Source organism: Arachis ipaensis, chromosome B04 (genome assembly GCF_000816755.2).
Source record: "Arachis ipaensis cultivar K30076 chromosome B04, Araip1.1, whole genome shotgun sequence".
Classification (NCBI taxonomy): domain Eukaryota; kingdom Viridiplantae; phylum Streptophyta; class Magnoliopsida; order Fabales; family Fabaceae; genus Arachis; species Arachis ipaensis.
The window spans coordinates 108,049,043-108,067,494 of NC_029788.2; the positions used below are offsets into that span (position 1 = coordinate 108,049,043).

The 18,452-nt window shown below is 33.1% G+C and overlaps 1 protein-coding gene across 1 annotated transcript in view; it reads right to left on the reverse strand.

The window, feature by feature from the left end:
* The window catches only part of LOC107639645, a gene marked incomplete in the record, with an annotated part of 15,981 nt that continues 9,153 nt past the window's right edge, over positions 11,625 to 18,452 (reverse strand). The window contains 13 exon segments of the mRNA XM_016343200.2: positions 11,625 to 11,918; positions 12,395 to 12,457; positions 12,898 to 13,006; positions 13,764 to 13,809; positions 14,081 to 14,336; positions 14,714 to 14,792; positions 14,891 to 15,060; positions 15,176 to 15,240; positions 15,328 to 15,396; positions 15,742 to 15,986; positions 16,711 to 16,814; positions 16,900 to 17,154; positions 17,347 to 17,389. Coding sequence (XP_016198686.1) covers positions 11,838 to 11,918; positions 12,395 to 12,457; positions 12,898 to 13,006; positions 13,764 to 13,809; positions 14,081 to 14,336; positions 14,714 to 14,792; positions 14,891 to 15,060; positions 15,176 to 15,240; positions 15,328 to 15,396; positions 15,742 to 15,986; positions 16,711 to 16,814; positions 16,900 to 17,154; positions 17,347 to 17,389 — 1,585 coding nt within the window.

Below are 18,452 nucleotides of genomic sequence, written 5' to 3' on the forward strand. Positions count from 1 at the left end.
TTTCTAATCATACCCTACTATTCCTTATTATTACCATACTATGTTAACGCTCCAGCGAACTTCCGATGCGCCACTCTGATTTCCATCCGCTAAGAATCTAATGGTAACTTAGGTCCTTAGCGTATCTCTATGTTTAACTCAAAATTTCCTCAAATTCTTTAATTCTCATGAACACATTATCTAGGACCTCAATCAACAAATCTCAAAGTTTCTCACTCCACTTATTCTTCCTTAAGCGTAACGCCATAGCCCTACATACTAAGTATCCGATGAATCCCATTCATCATAACTACATGCACATGTTAACCAATATCAAACTCAACCAAGTCCAAGCCCAATTCATACTCTACCTACCTCAACACTTAATAATTTGCCCTCTACCCAATGTTATTACAATCCACATCCTAATCATTCAAGACCTATGGCATAAGTTTTTCTGATAATTAGTCATTTCTCAATTCCTACACAAGTGTTTGATTTCACAAACTTTTATTTCAATTTAAATCCACAATATAGCTAAACCTATTCATAAGCCTCCTATACTCTAAATCCTCAAGATCCTATAAATTCAAACCAAATTAAACAAATCATTCAATCAACTATTTGCCTCCAAGTATTTCACTCAACTATCTAAAACTGACACATTAATATCACACACATCATTGTCAAAATTCCTATCTCGGCATGCTCTCATCGGTTCATTCTTGGGAGTTCCCTCCCCGATTACTTCATTCAGGTCCATGAGACACCATTCGGGCCTTGTCCACACCAAACAAGTGATATCAAGGTGATCAGTCTCAATATCTCAAGTTAAGTGCTTTAAATTACCAAAGGTACACTCATGAACTTCATGCTAGACGTATCAGTCGGATACCCTAACTAGCACAGGCACAGACTCAGAGTATGCATTGAAGCATAAGCAGTTCCATCCCTCAGGCTCATGAGGACGAACTGCTCTGATACCATAATGTAATACCCTAATATTCAAATTCTTATGCTCGAGTCATAAGTCAATGATATTACGGTGGTACGACTCTCAGGTGGATTTTTAATACATAACTATAAGTATTATTGAAGGAATATTAATCGAGAAGCCTGAAAAGAATAGAAACAAAATCGCGAAGTCGTATCACTCACGTAACGACAACTTAGAGATAAAGCGTGAAGTCGAAAACGTTATAAGGATAAAGGCATAAAGGAGAATAAGAGAAAGATAGTATATAGATATATAACATAAGTAAATAGCCACTAGTCGCAACCCGCAAAGTTTAGGCCGGCTAGGGTACAGTATAACAGTAGTTGACAACAGAAACTCCTAATCTCTCCCAAAAGAAACATAAAAGCCTCTATAGGCAAGTTCAAAAGCGTTCAATACATAATATAAGCTTTTCAAAGTAGAGGTGGAGAGATTCTAAGCAAAATATAAAGTAGAGAATATAAAGATCTTCACCATCTCTTAGATGAACCACAGCTCACTTTAGAGCACCTGGACCTGTATTTGAAAAACAAGAGATATACGGAATGAGAACCCCCGACGCATGGGTTTCCAGTACGGTAAAAGTGCCAAATAAATACAATGCATTGTAATAAAAACTCACTAAGCATCCTAAACTTCCTTTCACCAATATTCACCCTATGTTCTCACTAGTCCATAAACAGGCAATTGTCCTAAGGGAATGCTAAATCTAATTCATATCTTTCATGCTTCCCAACTTTCTAACTCTCCAACAAATCAGAATCAGAATCATATGCCAAACCATCACCAGTTATTTTGTCTCAGCAATTCTATAGTGTTACCTCATATCCTCACCTGGAGCAAATGAAATCACATCACTGCGTCTACCCAGGGAGCTCAAATTGTCTCATTATCAACCTGGAGCAGTGAAATCACTTCACTGTGTCTACCTAGGGAACTCAAATTATCCCACCCTCTACCTGGAGCAAGTGAAATTACTTCACTGCGTCTACCTAGGGAACTCAAATTATCTCATTCAATAATCATCATCATTATTCAATTACCTCATCAACTCATCTCATCAAGAACAGCCCTCAGCATCCACCGACACCAGCATGAGGGACCTCTCAGTTGTACAAACACAAGCAATACAGGCAAGTAATACACAATTAAAGTACAAGTAGAACAAGTAGCACATAATCAGGTAACATAGCATATATGATATAGCAATCCAAAACAAATAGACAAACCCAAACAATTCAAACATATGCAAATGATGTATGCCTGCCCTATGGCTGATGATATAATCTGTCGGTTATCAAGCCAACCCGACATGTCCGGTAGCTAATCCGGGCACGGTCTCTCTGTTGCGCATTAATATCATTAGAGGAAATACGTGCCCTAACACCATTAGAGGGTATATGCGCACTCTCGGCTGTCGCCATTGGAGGGTATCTGCGCCTTGTCGCCATTAGAGGGTATATGCGCCCTGTCGCCATTACAACCAAAGAGAAAACACAAGCATACTCACATTCAACATTTTCCAACATTATTCATTTGCCACATTCGTTCATTAATCATATATGCATCTCCGGCATACTCGCCACATGTTAAAGCTTCCTCAATCAATCATCATTGTTATCAAATCTCAAACATTAACCTAGAGCAAGCGGAACGAACCACAACCCTTGCTACTACCCAGGTATCACAAATACACAGGCATTCATAATCACACTCCATTGTTACCAATTCTCAAACAATGACCCGGAGCAAGTGGGACGAACCACAACCCTTGCGTCCACCCGGGGAGCCTCTATACTAACCAACCTGGAGCAAGTGGGGCGCAACCACAACCCTTGCATCTACCCAGGAGGTACGTTCTCATATGCCCAGGAGGAACCAAGGAGGGGATCCTAACCTCCCACCATCTCGCTGGGAGCGATTTTACAATACCAGGAGGAACAAGAAAGGGGATCCTCACCTTCCTTCATCTCTCTGGGGTCACACTTTCGGGAAAGAGAGCTCAAAATAAAACAATCATTCAAAGCCATATTTTCATTTCCAGCCATAATTAATATTTACTATAGCCATCCAGCTCATAAGATAACCTATGACCAGCCAATAATCGTTATTAAATACAGCCCTTCGGCCCATGGCATACATCGCACTTTCATCATCACCCTCAATAACTCATACGATCATCATTACTCATCATTCATCATTGGTTCTCACTTTACTTTATCCACAAGTAACCACATATCCTAGCTTCTTTTCATTACTAGGCATACTATAAGGATTTAAGACTTAGAGGATGAGAATGGATGGCTAAAAGTTTGAAATTCGGCTTTAAAGACTCAAAAATCAACTTTTGCTGAAAACAGGGTCACGCGTGCGCGTCGCCCATGCGCACGCGTGGTAATCAGAAAAGCAGAGCGACGCGTACGCGTCAGCCACGCGTACGCGTGGGTGCATTTTGTGCTCCTCGCACAAAACCAGCATAGTACCCGTACAACTCTTGGGATTTTCTTTGGGGCATTCGCATCAGTGCAGCGACGCGTGGGTGATTAAAAATCGAGACTGATGCGTGTGCGTGGAAGCACTATTTTCCAAAATTTTTACTAAGTTAAAAAGCTGCAGAATTATATTTCCAAATCCCAAACTTCCAACACACATAACTTCTTCTACAAAATTCCTTTTTCAACCATTTCTGAACCGTTGGAAAGATCGTTGAATAAACTTCCATAAAAATCCAATTCTAAAAAATTCCAAACTTCGTGGATCAAGTTACGAACCACCAAATTTGGTCAAAAATCAGTTTCTATCGAAAAATAGAAATCACCAATTTTCCAATGTTCACAAGCCAAATTCATTTCCACTCATCCAAATGGCCACAATCCAACCACATCCACATAATTACACTCAACCAAAACCAAACCTACCTCATCTACACAATTTCACCCAAAACTATCAAATTCCACACCTCAATTCCTCAAACCTTATTATTCAATAATCAAACCAATTATTTACACATTCAATATCTAAAATCCATCCAATCTCTTATATCACCACACAATACATACATCAACTTACCTTCTTTACCTCTTTCCGGCCTCCGGCCCAAGATTCACGGCCTCCGGCCCAATTTCACCATTTAAATGCATATACCACAAACCAACATTCATTATCCTATTCATCAAATTCTCAACACACCAAACATACAAATTCACACAATTCTCAACCCAATCAATAATTCACATTTCATATAAACTATGCATATTAGTACCAACCATTTACACAATCCAAACTTATCCTAGGGGCATCTAGCCTAAGAATTCTCATCACACCACACAGTACTTAAATGAAACTTAAACTGTACCTCTTGTAGCCAAAATAATTGAACTTCTTCTGGAGAGACTCCACCAATCCTTAGCTCCAAGCCTCACCAAAGCTCCTCAAGCAACACCAACCTCCCAATTGTGCACCAAAATCACCCAATACTCTAACATAATCAATTTTCACACTTATAATCAACCTAGGGTTCATGAAATTGATAAATGACAAGGGTTTGAGGATTCCTTACCTTAACCGACGAAATTTTGTGACGAATATCACCAATGGCTCATACTACAGCACCCCTAAACAACCAAAATCACAAGATTTTCTCAAAACACAAACCAAATTCGAATTTAAAGAGGAAAATGAAAACTGGGCAGAGGACAGTGGATTACTCACCACAAAACTTAGATAAAATTGTAGAGGATGAGAAGAGCGACACGTGGCCGCAAACGGCTCGTCAATCGAAGTTCCGGATCAAAAGTTATGGTGATTTGAAGTTTGATGAAGTTAGGATTTTCTCTCTTCTTCCTCTCTTCTTCATTTCAGCGCCCCACACCCCCTTCTTTAAGGTAAATGAGCTGAAATGCTCATAACTAATGTTTATATATGTTGGGTCTTGGGCCCGGTTCACTTATTTTTGTCCATTAGCCCAATTTTGGGCCAAAACCTTTAAGATTAGGGTTTTAAATCGCATTTTAAATATTTCTACCTTTTCTAATTATAAATCATAATTTCTTAGCCTTATTTACTTATAATCACTTTTCTCAACTGCAGTACCAGACAGATCTCAGCCAGTACTACCGGTCACATTTTTAGTGCGCATTTTTACGCAAAAAACTATGTTTTCCGACTCCGAAAAATTCACTGAATCCAAATATCACATTTAAATTATCAAATTCCAATTGCTAAACTTTCTAACCATATTCGCTCCTATTTAATTTATTATTTAATTAATTACGGTTTGACCGAATTTTACAACTTTTAATAATAAAGTCTTAATTTTTTTTAAAATCAAATAAATTAAACCAATCCAAATAGCAATAATTTGGATTGGATTGAATCAGATTTAAAAATAAAATGAAATCGATTCAATCCAAATGCAACAAATTATATATTTCGGATCATATTTTTTTCGTTTAAAACCTATCCAAACACCTCTTGGTGAACAACTTACTTAGGATTTCTGGTACATGATTACTTCCTAAATCTTCTATTCATTGGCCCACTTTTTTATTCTAATTCAAAAAAAGTGTTGTAATTATTGATGTTGTTCAACTGGATTAAATTTTCATGCAGTGTCTCTCCCGGGCTATGGATTATTAGAAACAAAGCGCACTGTATGAAACAAATGGTATAAAACATTGGTGTTCATACGAAGAGGTGGTTTTTGTTTTGTGGTGGTTGTTTTGTTTTGACATTAATGTCTTTTTACATGTTTATTTTTTTTAAGAATCTATTGTAAATATTTTGTCACAAGTTATTTATTTTTTAATGACATTACCGAAGGAAAACATTTAATTAATTGTAGGATATTTGTCTCATCTCCTCTTTTTGGATCGAGAATGTTAACAACAATCTAAAAAAATGGATTAAAGAAACGAAAAATTGACTTGCAAAATGTGATTCCATTTTTAGGAACGGAAATGCCAACAATAGCTTTTGGGAATGGGAACTTCGCCTGGCAAAACTCCATGCTTCAAGTATTCCTTTCTGTCAGCACTCTCTTTCTCCACCTAAGAGTCACTTTGTCAGTATATGGGACAACTATCCCAGGATACTCGCAATGTAAAAAAATATTTTATGTACATCCAATTATATATTACAACTTCAACATAAAATAATTATTTCTCACACTTATTACATGAATAGTAAATTAATATCCTAAAATTGGATATTATTGAATAATTATATATAATAATATTTTACTATATCAATGCATTAAAATTAAAATGTGTAATTTTTATAATATCTTCTAACTAGACGACAATGAGCAGGCTTGTTCAATTTCATGCAGATTCAATTTCATGCAGATCAAAAAAATAGCTATGTTACTATGTACGTATGACCTTAGTTCCTGCATTAAATTATAAGGTATACCAATTTTGATGATTCTTTACTCATAAGTTTATTTTGTGATTGATTTCATTTTGTTTGAATTTTATTTTATTTTATTTTTTTCGTGCAAAGGAAGTAATATATGATGGGCATATCAATGGAGAATGTTGGATCTGAGTTCGAAGATTTTGAAACAGTGGTGATACTATATTACTTCAAGATCCTAAAGATCCTAAAGAAGATTCATGCATAATGATTTGATGAAAATTAAAGATAAAAACAACATATCTTTTCACTAACGACTGCGAATTTCAATTTTTAAAGATTGTACGTAAAAATTGTGTTACAAAATCCCTTATAGAATTAAATAAAATGTGTGTTAGTCTTTCCTTTGTTAATATATAATACCAATATCTCAACTCTAAACCTATAAATAAAAGTCAAGTCATATAGATACATTCTTTGTAGTATGTATTAAAGTTAACAAAAATAATAAAAATATACAATAAAGAAGTGGAACTTAATGAAATGATTAGATTTGAAATTTATTCTAATTAAATTTTTCGTAATTTGTTCTTTCATATAGATACAAAGAAAAATACATGTAGATATGAAAAAAAATCTTTACCTAAATCATAAAAAATTTTCTTTTTCCATTCCTGAATCATATGTCCATCATCAACTAATCAAGGATGCTTTCAAATTTTATCTGAATACTTAAAATAAATTTTAATTTTATCTTTGTTATTTAAATTTAATTTTATACATTTACTTATTTTTATTCCTTCTTTCCTCCAACGACTGCAGCACCACCATCACAGCTAACAACACTGCCACCACCATTGCCTTCACTGGTGTTGCTGCTACCACCATCATCATATTTATCTTAATTAAAAGATAATTTTTATTAGAAGAAAGAGATGACTCTGCCAAAGGTAATGCTTGACAAAGTGAATCGTAAGGACTCCTTTAACCTAAGACATCTTGAATTCAAAAAAAAAAAAAAAGCATAAGTCATATACATTGGCCCAGCTACTTTAGTTTCTCATGAAAGTAACAAGATATTGTTTGTAATACAAATATGTTGTGTATAGCAAACAAATTAAAATAAAATGTAATTACCTCCTCAAGAATAATAATAAATATTTTTGGTACTTTATTGACTTGATTTGATATTGTAATGGTTGTTATCACCACCCCTGCATATGAAGTTGAAAAACCATCGAAATTAAGTAATGATTTTTGGCATGGCATTAGCAAGAAAAATGAGCCATTATTAGCCCTAAAACTATTTAGAGAATACATATAACAAATTATATGATGTTTTAGAGTTTTTCAATCATCCTATTTATAATGGTTTTACAAAATAGAAGTTGACATTATTCATGGCAAATATGGAAGGATAATAAACAAAATTTTATAATAAATTTTAAAGTCAAAATGCATTAAATGAGAAGATTCCTTTTATTATGGGGCACGACTTTTATAAAATTTATTGTAAAAAATGAACAAATTGAATAATAGTAATTAATGTCCTGCTTTATATTAAATTCCACCCTTTATATTGTATATTAGTATTATTGCATTTGGGTGATCTTCTAAAAAAAATCTTTTTTTGAGTTATTTTTTTTAAAGGATCTTATAAAAAAGTAAAAGTAATTTTATATTTGGATATCTCATATAAAAAGATCTTTTTATCTATCAATTATGTTTGGGCATAACAACATAAAAGTACTTTTTTGTTTATTTATTATGTAAAAAATATCTTTTTTTAAGAAAAAAAGATCTTTTAAAAAAAGATGTAAATTGTAACTTCTCAAAAAAAATATTTTTTTTATTTTCTAGTGTTTTTACTTTTTACTTTACTATTAGAAATTTGTCAAACACACTAAAAAAAAAAGATCTTTTTTCATTGAAAAAAATATTTTTTTATCAAGATAATGGCATCCAAACAAATACTCTATCCCTCATAAAAAACTTGTTTCTTTTTTTTTTGTTTAAAAGTTTGGCTTGTTTAGGTGAGTTTTTAAGAAAATATTTTTTTTCGAGTTATACAGTTTTTATTTTTACTACTAAAAATTTGCCAAACACACTAAAACATAAATAAAGATATTTTTCTATCAAGTTAGTGGCATCCAATCAAGCACTAATCTCTACATTTTATCATCTTATTTATATAAATGTGTATGGATAGTATCAAATGCAAAAATATCTATGAAATATTCTATTTTCTTAATAAATGATCTTACAGGTTTATTACCACTACTAGAAAAATTATTTTTACTAGCCTTTTATTTTGTTTTTAACGGCACTAAAAATAGGTGCTAATATATTTACCGGTAATTGGATATTAGTCGTCTTATACTTTGTCGCTAAAAAATTTTAGCAACAATTATAAAATTGTTGATACAGACTTTTTAATGGCGATAAAAAAATTATATAATTTCTCTTACAAAATACTTTTGCTGTAATATATGAATGGTAAAAAAGTTCACACACATTTTAGGAGAAAAAAAGCTGTTCACCAAATTAACTTATTATAAATTAAATGCGTGTAATAATAACGAATATAAGATTATTAATAATCAAGACGTTATTAGGTATTTTATTTTCTTAGTAAACGTCTAAAAGTTAAATCGAAACTACTTCTCTTATCCCTTTATATATATTATCCCATTATATATACTAGTGAATTCATATGTAATAATAATAACAAATGTGAGATTACACTACAAAATATTTTATCTGTTACCTTATTAAAATTGTGACTATAGATATAAAAATCATGACCTTGATCCACGATCATCATTTTTGAACAAGTGTTACAGTTTTTAATAGTGACTAATACCGTCATGATCGTAATTCAGTGATCGTATATTCACAATTGTAATTCGTGATTATAGATGAAAAACCATGACATAAAAAACAATAACTTGAAGCCAACAAAATTGTAGTGTTAGTTAGAATGTTGAGTACTTCAAACTCGGTTAAAGTCATAGATATTTATTATTTACCACATTGAATCAATTTCAAAAGATTTATCAAAATGTACTTTTAGTAACATTTTTGCACTCTAAGGGTCCAAAAATGATTTTTGTAGCGTTTGTGTTGGTGTAGCTAGCAAAAACAAATAAAAAAATATCTCATTTTCTCACGTCCAGACAATGAAAATGAAAAAAATTTTCTAAAGCATTTCACACCCCATAATAGAGAAAATGAATTCAATTTTCATATGCATTTTCGCAATTAGAGACGACAGAAAATAGACCAAAAATCTCATTACATTTTTGCCTTTAAATTTGATGATTGCAAAAACATGAAAAAAATATAATTGTCCAAATTTCGCTTGCAATGCATACGAAAATGATAATATTCACGTTTGAAAAGAATGTCTATAAATAGCAAATGAGCATTAATAAACCAATGTAACTGATTTCTCCCCTCTCATTCTCAAATTTCTCACAAAATGACTATTGAACCTATAGTTGTTACTTTTATCTGGATTCAACCATTAGATGCAACAATGATGGACATGGTGCATTTGTTGAATACGACAATAATCTAATTATAATGTATACTTGGTGGTTACAGTCTTTAGTTGAGATTAAAAGTTTTATTCTAATGAATATGGAGACATTTTTCTCCCCGTCGTTATCCCACAAAAAAAGGGATGATGGTGGTAAGAGGTGATGATGGTGGTACTGGTTGTGGTGATGGTGGGTGGTGGTAGTGGAGAGGATCGGAGGAGGGGAGGAGTGATAATTAGGGAAGGTGTTCGTGGTGGACTGGTGGTGAGGGTTGTGAAAGTTTGGAATTTAGAAAAGAAGATAAAAGGTGGGGGTAATTTAAGAATTTTATTAAAAAGTTAACAAAAAATTAAAGTTTTGGTACTTTTGTCACATGGAACATATCTTTCATGGATACGACGTTAGTTTCTTTGTTTGATGGGTGCTTTTGTTAACGATCGCAAAGTTCATGGTACAAATGGTAGTTTATTCAAAACAAAAAAACACATACTTCATCATATTCATCACGCTATAATGATCCTAATAATATAATATGTAAAGTAAGTTTTTTGTCCTAAATATTTTTAAATATTGTAAAATTGTCTCTTTTTTTAATAATTTTATCCTCAATATTTAAAATAAATTTTATTTTTATTATTTAAATCTTTTTTTATGTTCCAATTTTATCGTTTTTTTTTCTCACATTTCATTTACTACAAAAATTTGGTTGAAACCATCGGATTTATGTTGAATTTACCGTCAAACAACATCTCCAAGAAAAAGCTCGGCGAAAAATTGTTACTGTCAGATTAATTTGACGTAAGTGTGATCAAGATTGACGAAACTATTTAATAAGTACGGCAGATTAAATCCAACGGTAATTATCATCGAATATTTCTGTAGTAATTCTGACGATAAATTATTGGATAGTTTTAATTTTAAAAAATAAAATAATTATTTACGTTTAAAATTTTTTCGTTGTAAATCCAAAAGTTAGTACTTAGATTATTGAAAAATTAATTTTCAATCAAATATACACAAACCTCTACAACCTGCTTTCCTAATGAATATTTTCACAATCAATATTTATTCTCCATTAAACATAATCAAAACTAAATATTATTTTTATTTAAAACGAAAAATAAAAAAAATTAATTATTTTGTATGTCAAATTAAATGTTAGAAATAAAAAAATGTTAAATAACAAAGTACTAAATGAAAAAAAAATGCCGAATAAAAGAGTATGAAAAGAAATCCTGACTACGGATCCTCATAATTATCGTCGATAATTATCGTCATCGCCCTCTTTGTCGTCTCTCTCCTCCTACGACGACGGTAGTGCAATGTATAATGACCCAACAACCCATTTGAGAATATCGTTCGATTTGACACTTCAAGATTTCCAATTTTGTTCTTGATGGTAGGAATGATATAAATGTCTCCCACACTTATCCATCAAAATCGTCCACACATCGGTTGGAGAGGAAAGCAAAACATCTTATAAAAATGTGGATACTTCTCCTTTGTGTACGTGTTTCGATGGATGAAAGTGAAAGATTTCTTCTATCTCAGAATGCTGAAGCAGATAATATCTACAAACGGGTGGGCTAGACTATTCCATATTTTGAGAAAACCTTTAGGGTACAAATATAAAAAGGTTTTTAAATTCTTAACGAATATTTTTACAATACTAGATAGCACAACTTTTTACTTTTCACTAGGCTAGGGCGCTAGGCTGAATCCATATGAGTTAAGTATTGGTGCCAATTTCATAATGTATCCTAACAAAATCATTTTCTTCAAAAACAGTTTAAGAGTACACAAACTATATAATCAATGATTGCATTTGAGAACACATTCAGAAATGGGAAGCAAGTAAATGATCCAAAGTTAAGCATTACATTATAAAGGGCAACAACTTTCATATAAGTGATACATGATAACTTCAATGTGATCACCTTTGGAAACAATAATAAAACAAGAGATCACGTGGATCTTTCTGAAGCCAAATCAAGAAGTTTACGGAAGAATTGGTGAGGATATAATGGTGGTTGTTCTGCTAGTGCCTGAGATTCACATGAAATGAGAAGAAAAGTTAGAATTATAAAATATGTTGAATATTAAAAGGTAATTTATATATTTATATAGATGCTAACTTGTACATGTTTTTTTCTAAGTAATAACAATGAATTTTCAATTCCATTTCCTTCAAGTTCATATCACTAGCCTTTACAATAAGGTTAACTGCTTTAGCATAATTATGCAACAAAAGGAGTAAACCCCCATTTTGACTATCAAAATATTAATTGACAAAATGATCTCTCAAAGATCGACGTTTATTTTGTGGTACCCAATTGATTGATTTTGCTTGACAAAAACTTTCAAATAGGGGTTGTATTGGCTAGCTTTTGACTACAGTGGTGTAATTGTCAAGTTTTTAAGGGATATCAGCGACAAAATGACATACCTCATGAATGCCTAGTAGAATATACACATGGAAAGAATAAGAGAAAGAAATATCATATCATTGGAGGTACTTTACCTGATGAATCAGAACAGTAGAAGGAGTCATTCCAGGCACTGTATTCACCTCTATAATCAAAACCTAAAAACATTGAAAATTATAAAGGTGTTAGGTGAGAAGAAGTCATTGAAACACAATATACTATTATATGAGAAGACTATTGTCCTCATTTCAATGAGTTGAGAGTTGTGGCAACATTCGATTGATAGACTCACAACAAACAGCAATGCATTTGAACAGCTTATAACCAAAGCATGTTTGAATTCATTCTTGTGCATGCACTTTACTTTCAACTTTCCCTCATATTTTTGTGCACCAAGCATGTTTGGATGATTATTATTGTTATTGTTATTGTCATTGTTATCATTATTCTTATTTCAAAATTTTCAAATCCCCATCTCCCAGCTATTTATGAGAGAATAGCTTAAATTTTTAGCTATTCATCAAGACAAGTCATCATAAACATATCAGGCGATAAAAAATGGAAAAAAATAACATGCCAAACAAGAAAATCAACGAACCTCTCCACTGTCAACGTTCACAAATGCATCAATTCGAGAAAATCCTTCCAGTTGTAGAGTGTTTGCAATAAGTTCAATGTGCTTTTTACATCTCTCCAATGCATTTGCACTGTAATAGAGAAGGAAAAACTCAAATGCACTTCAAGAAAAATTGACTCAGAAAAAGTAGGTCAATCCAGCATCATTGCAGCGTGAAGAAACAAAAATTTTCCACATATTCTGTAAATAGTTATGATGGAAATGACTAATATCAACTTAAGCATAAACCAGGAACTCTTCACTCCATAGTAAATTTTCTTTTATATTGAATATTGAACTAGAAAGATGGATTTGCATTACATTGCCAAGAAATCAAGTATTTCGACAAACCTACAGTGATCAAAATTGAAAAAAGCTGAGTGTGCATCTGCACATTTGATAAAGGTAAACAAAATGCCGCATGCAGAATATTTAGGTACAAACCATTAATCTAATTATTTTCTTTATCAAATTCAGATTTTTGTAACATGTCAATCCATTCCTCTTTTTCCCCTAAAGCTAAGTTATTTAATTAGTAGTTGTCTGGATTATTTTTTACCAATCTGTAAATGGCAGTTATGTTAATATAATTAGTATCAGGGTAGAAGTATCAACCTTGTCACAAGTTGTAAGGAACTTAGTGATCAGCAGACTTTGTACATGATCAACTCTTAAATATAATTATTTATCGTCACAACAAAAGGCTATGATCTTGTGATTGTTTGTTAATTTTGAATTTCAATGCCATAAAGAATTTATTAATAAACGTCAGAATAAGAAAGCTAAGAAATTATGGGCCATAAAGAAGGTTTTGTGGCGGAAACAGATGTAGAATCTCATCAATGTACCTCATGATTGATAAGGGAGGTGGAGTCAGATTGATGCCAGTCCCACCTGCCAAGAATATACAAAGACATTAAAAGATGAAGCATTGTAAAAAAAAAATTGTAGCTATTCTAGAAAAAGGAAAAACATAAACAAAAGACAAAGATCGACAAGAGATCCAACAAACTCTCTCCAGTGGTGGCAGGAAGTCACATTCCCAAACACTCATAAGAACAACAAGATAAAGTCTTATCCTACTATGAAAATTTGCATGAAGATCATGCTAATTGCAACTATGTTTGTACAAAATAAAGACTACAATTAAGTCTTTGGAACAAACCTTGGAACTTCTCCTCTAGCGACAAAATATCACCGGTTTCCTTCACAGTTACACTTGGACTTAACGAGTGCATCGAACCGCGTTTTCCTACAACTCCAACTGTTATTTCTACCCATCTACTAAGCCCTTTCCACATGAGACCATCAGCAGTCTCGTTCTTAAATTTAGATGTCATGATTATTTCATCTGTCTCTATGAATGGTTCGAAGATCAAGAGTTCTGGAGGAGGGTTTGGCATCTCAATCATACCATGTGCCTGCATATCAATCAATCAAGAGAAAAATAACGTCATGAAATCAAAAGTTGAAGAGCACATGTAGAGTGTGTATTGATATAACAGTTACCACAAAAAATGCAAATTTATCTGAGTTCTAGTGCTAATATTTCTAGGGAAATTTTTCCAGCTAAATAAGACAAGAAGGAAGAAGAATGAAGGATATTGAATTTTATACTTACTAGGGAAGTATATTCTATTTTTGCGGGACACAACAATATTGTAAATAGTAAATACATACTAAGGTCACACCAAGTAAGACAGTATAAAACTGTACATTGTACGTCTAAGTAACATTACTAGTAATTCCCCAACATAAGAAATCTTGATAAATACATGATGTTATTCGTTATCTATACCTTGGATAAGCTATTTGGAGGAATCCTTAGTAGACATTCCTCTAGAGCTTTTACATATACTGCAAGGTCACTTGAGGAGCTGCATAACAATAAAATGAGCAGAAAAGTATTGAAACAACCTTTTCAATCATGGTAAATAACGCAATATTTGTTAAGATACTAACAAACTGATACTACCATAATCTTGCAACTCCTGTTGAACATCCATCTCTCGCTGGCTTGATACATAATGTTTCACACCGTAGCTTCTGGGTGATGTCATGCCATATCTCATTTATAGGCTTACTTGAGAGATCATCTTTTTTCCTGACATCCTTGTTTATTGTAAGAATTCCCGAGTTTGCCAGCTAAAATAACACGATGTTTGAATGCTTAGTCAGAAAAACATGTCCAACTTAGGAAAACAATGTTATAGGAGTGCTCATCATTCAAGGACACCATGTTTGAATTACGAAAACATACATTCTTTAAAGCAGCAGATGTTGCAACTTTGTCCATACAAATCTTTGATGCCATTGCACCAGGACCTTCAACAGATGAAAGAAAATTGAACCTATGCAGTTAATACCGCATACCTAATAATCCCATATATTCAGTATGAAATATAAACAAACCTGTGTAAGGAATTCCTTCAGCATCCAACAGTGATTGAAGCGTACCGTCTTCTCCAATGCCTCCATGAACTACAAGTAACAAATGATATATCTTGTAAAGACATTCCCAAAGTTCTCGTTTTAGCCAGAAATGTCTAGAAGTCTAAACTACAGATTTATAATATAATACAAAAATGTTAAAAGCATGCTTCCTGTTCGGGTCATGTCACTACTTGAACAAATAGCCTTTCCACTTTTGAATAGATCATTCTTATGAATAATATTGGCTTTAACCATATATGATTCTCATTAAGATATTAGGCACACTCCACTATTGACATTGATACTAATAATGCATTCCAACTAATTAATATATTAACAATGAAATTAAGGCCAAGGTTTTAACATCTACACAACACATATAGCTTTTAATACCTGCAATAAAAACTGTTGCCTCGGCCTTCTTGGCTAGCTTGATCCACTGTTTGAGTGAAAATCGTATAGGCAATTCATCAGCAATATCAAACCCAGTAAACCAGCTATGGTCCTTAAAACCCTCCATGAGATCATTCATTACTTTCTCCCGCAGGTTGGACGTCATTGCAGCCCGATCAGGCTCAATTGCTTCTATGCATGCAGCAAGTACCTCCTCAGTTGTATGTCGTAGCACGAGAGAATAACTGTACAAAAGATAACAATGACTCAAACACTTCACTCTAGTTACAATATGCAGAGGTCACATGCATGTACCATAATTCAAAATGGAATGCACAAATAAATGGATATCTTTCTGGGTGCTAATTCTTAGAATCAAACTGAACAAAAAATTTGCTTTCTTCAGGATGACATGGTTTAAGACACATGCAAAAATCCAAAAGCAAAACAGTGATATAAGATTCATTTGGACTAATTGGCAAAAAGCCAATTTATTGGTGCTGAAATTTAACTGAATTTTGAATAGTGACGGTCGTCTCAAGTGGTTTGGACATATGAAAAGAAGATTGCCAGAGCATCCAAAGGAGGGTGGATCAAACAGAAGATAAACAGATGGCGAAAGGTAGAGGAAAACTAAAAAGACTATAAATGAGGTGGTCAAAGGAAATTTATGTGTAAATAATCTCACTGTAGACATAATCATGATAAGACTCAATGGCGTCGTTTATCCACGTAGCTGACTCTATCTAATGGGATAAGGATTTCTTGTTGTTATTGTTGTTGTTGTTTGAATAGTGATGGTGGCAAATATCAACCTTGACCACTTGGTCATTGAGGCTTTACTACAATGTAAAGTACCAACATTCCTAAAGCTTAAGCTGCAAATTGTAGGCCTATAAATGATTTTTTTCAGGGTTAAAAGTCTCATATTTGTCCTGATTAGGAAAAGGTTAAATGGACAATACTTACGGCAATGACCATACTGTTCTATTCATGACATTATCAGCCTTCTTCCCATCCACAGTGGATTCATATTCACTTGTTGTGGAAAGCAAACATGGAGTAACCTCAAGCTGTAATAACCATGATTACACTTCAGCAGATGATTATGTATACTGAACAGAAACTTTATGGTCTTCCTGATTGGGGGACACTTACATCATGGAAAGCTTGCAAATTAAGCCAGACATTTGTACCACTCATAAGAGATACTTGCCGTTCTGATGTGTCACCTCCAAAAATTACAAAAACTTTTCGAGCTCCTTCGCGGCGAGGAACTGACCTGTTAAGTTTTGAGTATTTTGATTTGCTTGGGACCTGACCTGATTTGTTAATAATCGACGCAAGGTTCGGAAACCTCAAGCAAGCATGGTGAATAATGCTCCTAAGAATATTTGTATGAGAAAAGCCAACCTGGATAATATAGACAGGAAGTCTTAAAATACACTAAGATGAAAGGTGAACTTAAAAGGAAAGAAACTATTTAAAATTCATACAGAAATAGCGAGAAACACAACCATGACATAGAAGTATTTGATGAAAATATAAGACTCTGAATATTCAGTACAAGACATATGAAGGGATGCAGACAGATCCAGAAGATACCTTAGAAGCCTGCTGAAATAGAAAACTAGTCTGTTCCATACCACTACTTCACTCTGTCGTCTGTCTTTCATAGTGATAAGTGCCGAAGTACGACGGAATAGACGACTTGACATCAACCTTACCTTATCAGTCAGGTAAGTACTTAGTTATTTTTTACAGTTACGACTACTAATAAGATAAGGAAGGTGGGAAAGTGTGATTACAGAACTTGATCTGGAATAACTTAAAGAAAAAGATTTTAAGTTTAACTTCATCGTCTTTCATTTTCTTAAAAAGTGAACTCGTTTATATAACATGAAAACCAGTATCATACTACGGTATTTACACCTATACCCAAAGTACATCGTTATTTATACAACATGATCAATACTTTAAGTCAAAACACGACGGATACAATTATACTTTAAGTAGTATGTTATGTTCAACCTATACCTTCAACGTTAGAAGAAAATGGATTACTTATAAAGTATCAGCTATCATTATCACGTATAATCTACTTGTCCAACTTGAAGTTAGGGCACCGCGTTTACTACACGTTCTCTTACTACGTTATAAATTGATGGCTTCCTTCATGGAAGGATGGGTTGTCCAGTCACAATCACAGACACAATACATACACCGTTCCACATAACGTGTACGAACGACTAGAATTTTTACCACATACTTCACTAGAAAAAGGAGGTCAAATAACTCATCAATTAAAGTTCGGTTAATGTCAGTCGAACATAGAAAGATTAACCTACTTCATACATACGACGTATCCAACGAATGGTGTGAGGTGGAGCTAAAAGGAACCTACGTTAACTTTTATATGCGTTTCCTCGTAGAGACAATAAGGTTGTTGAAACGGACGTTCTAAAACGTTCCTAACTACCTACCAAAAACGGGTTAAGTCGAACATTGAATGGTAGAAGTCTTTCACTCAAACCCTCCTGCCTTAGACCATGGTAGTATAAGTGACTGTAATTGAACCACTCTACTAAAAGTAGGAACCTTTATTACGTCTTTTAACTAAGTACGTCAAAGTGATGAAAAAAAAAAAAAAAAAAAAAAAAAAAAAAAAAAAGTAATGACGACTATCACTTTAAATAACGTACAAAGTCTAG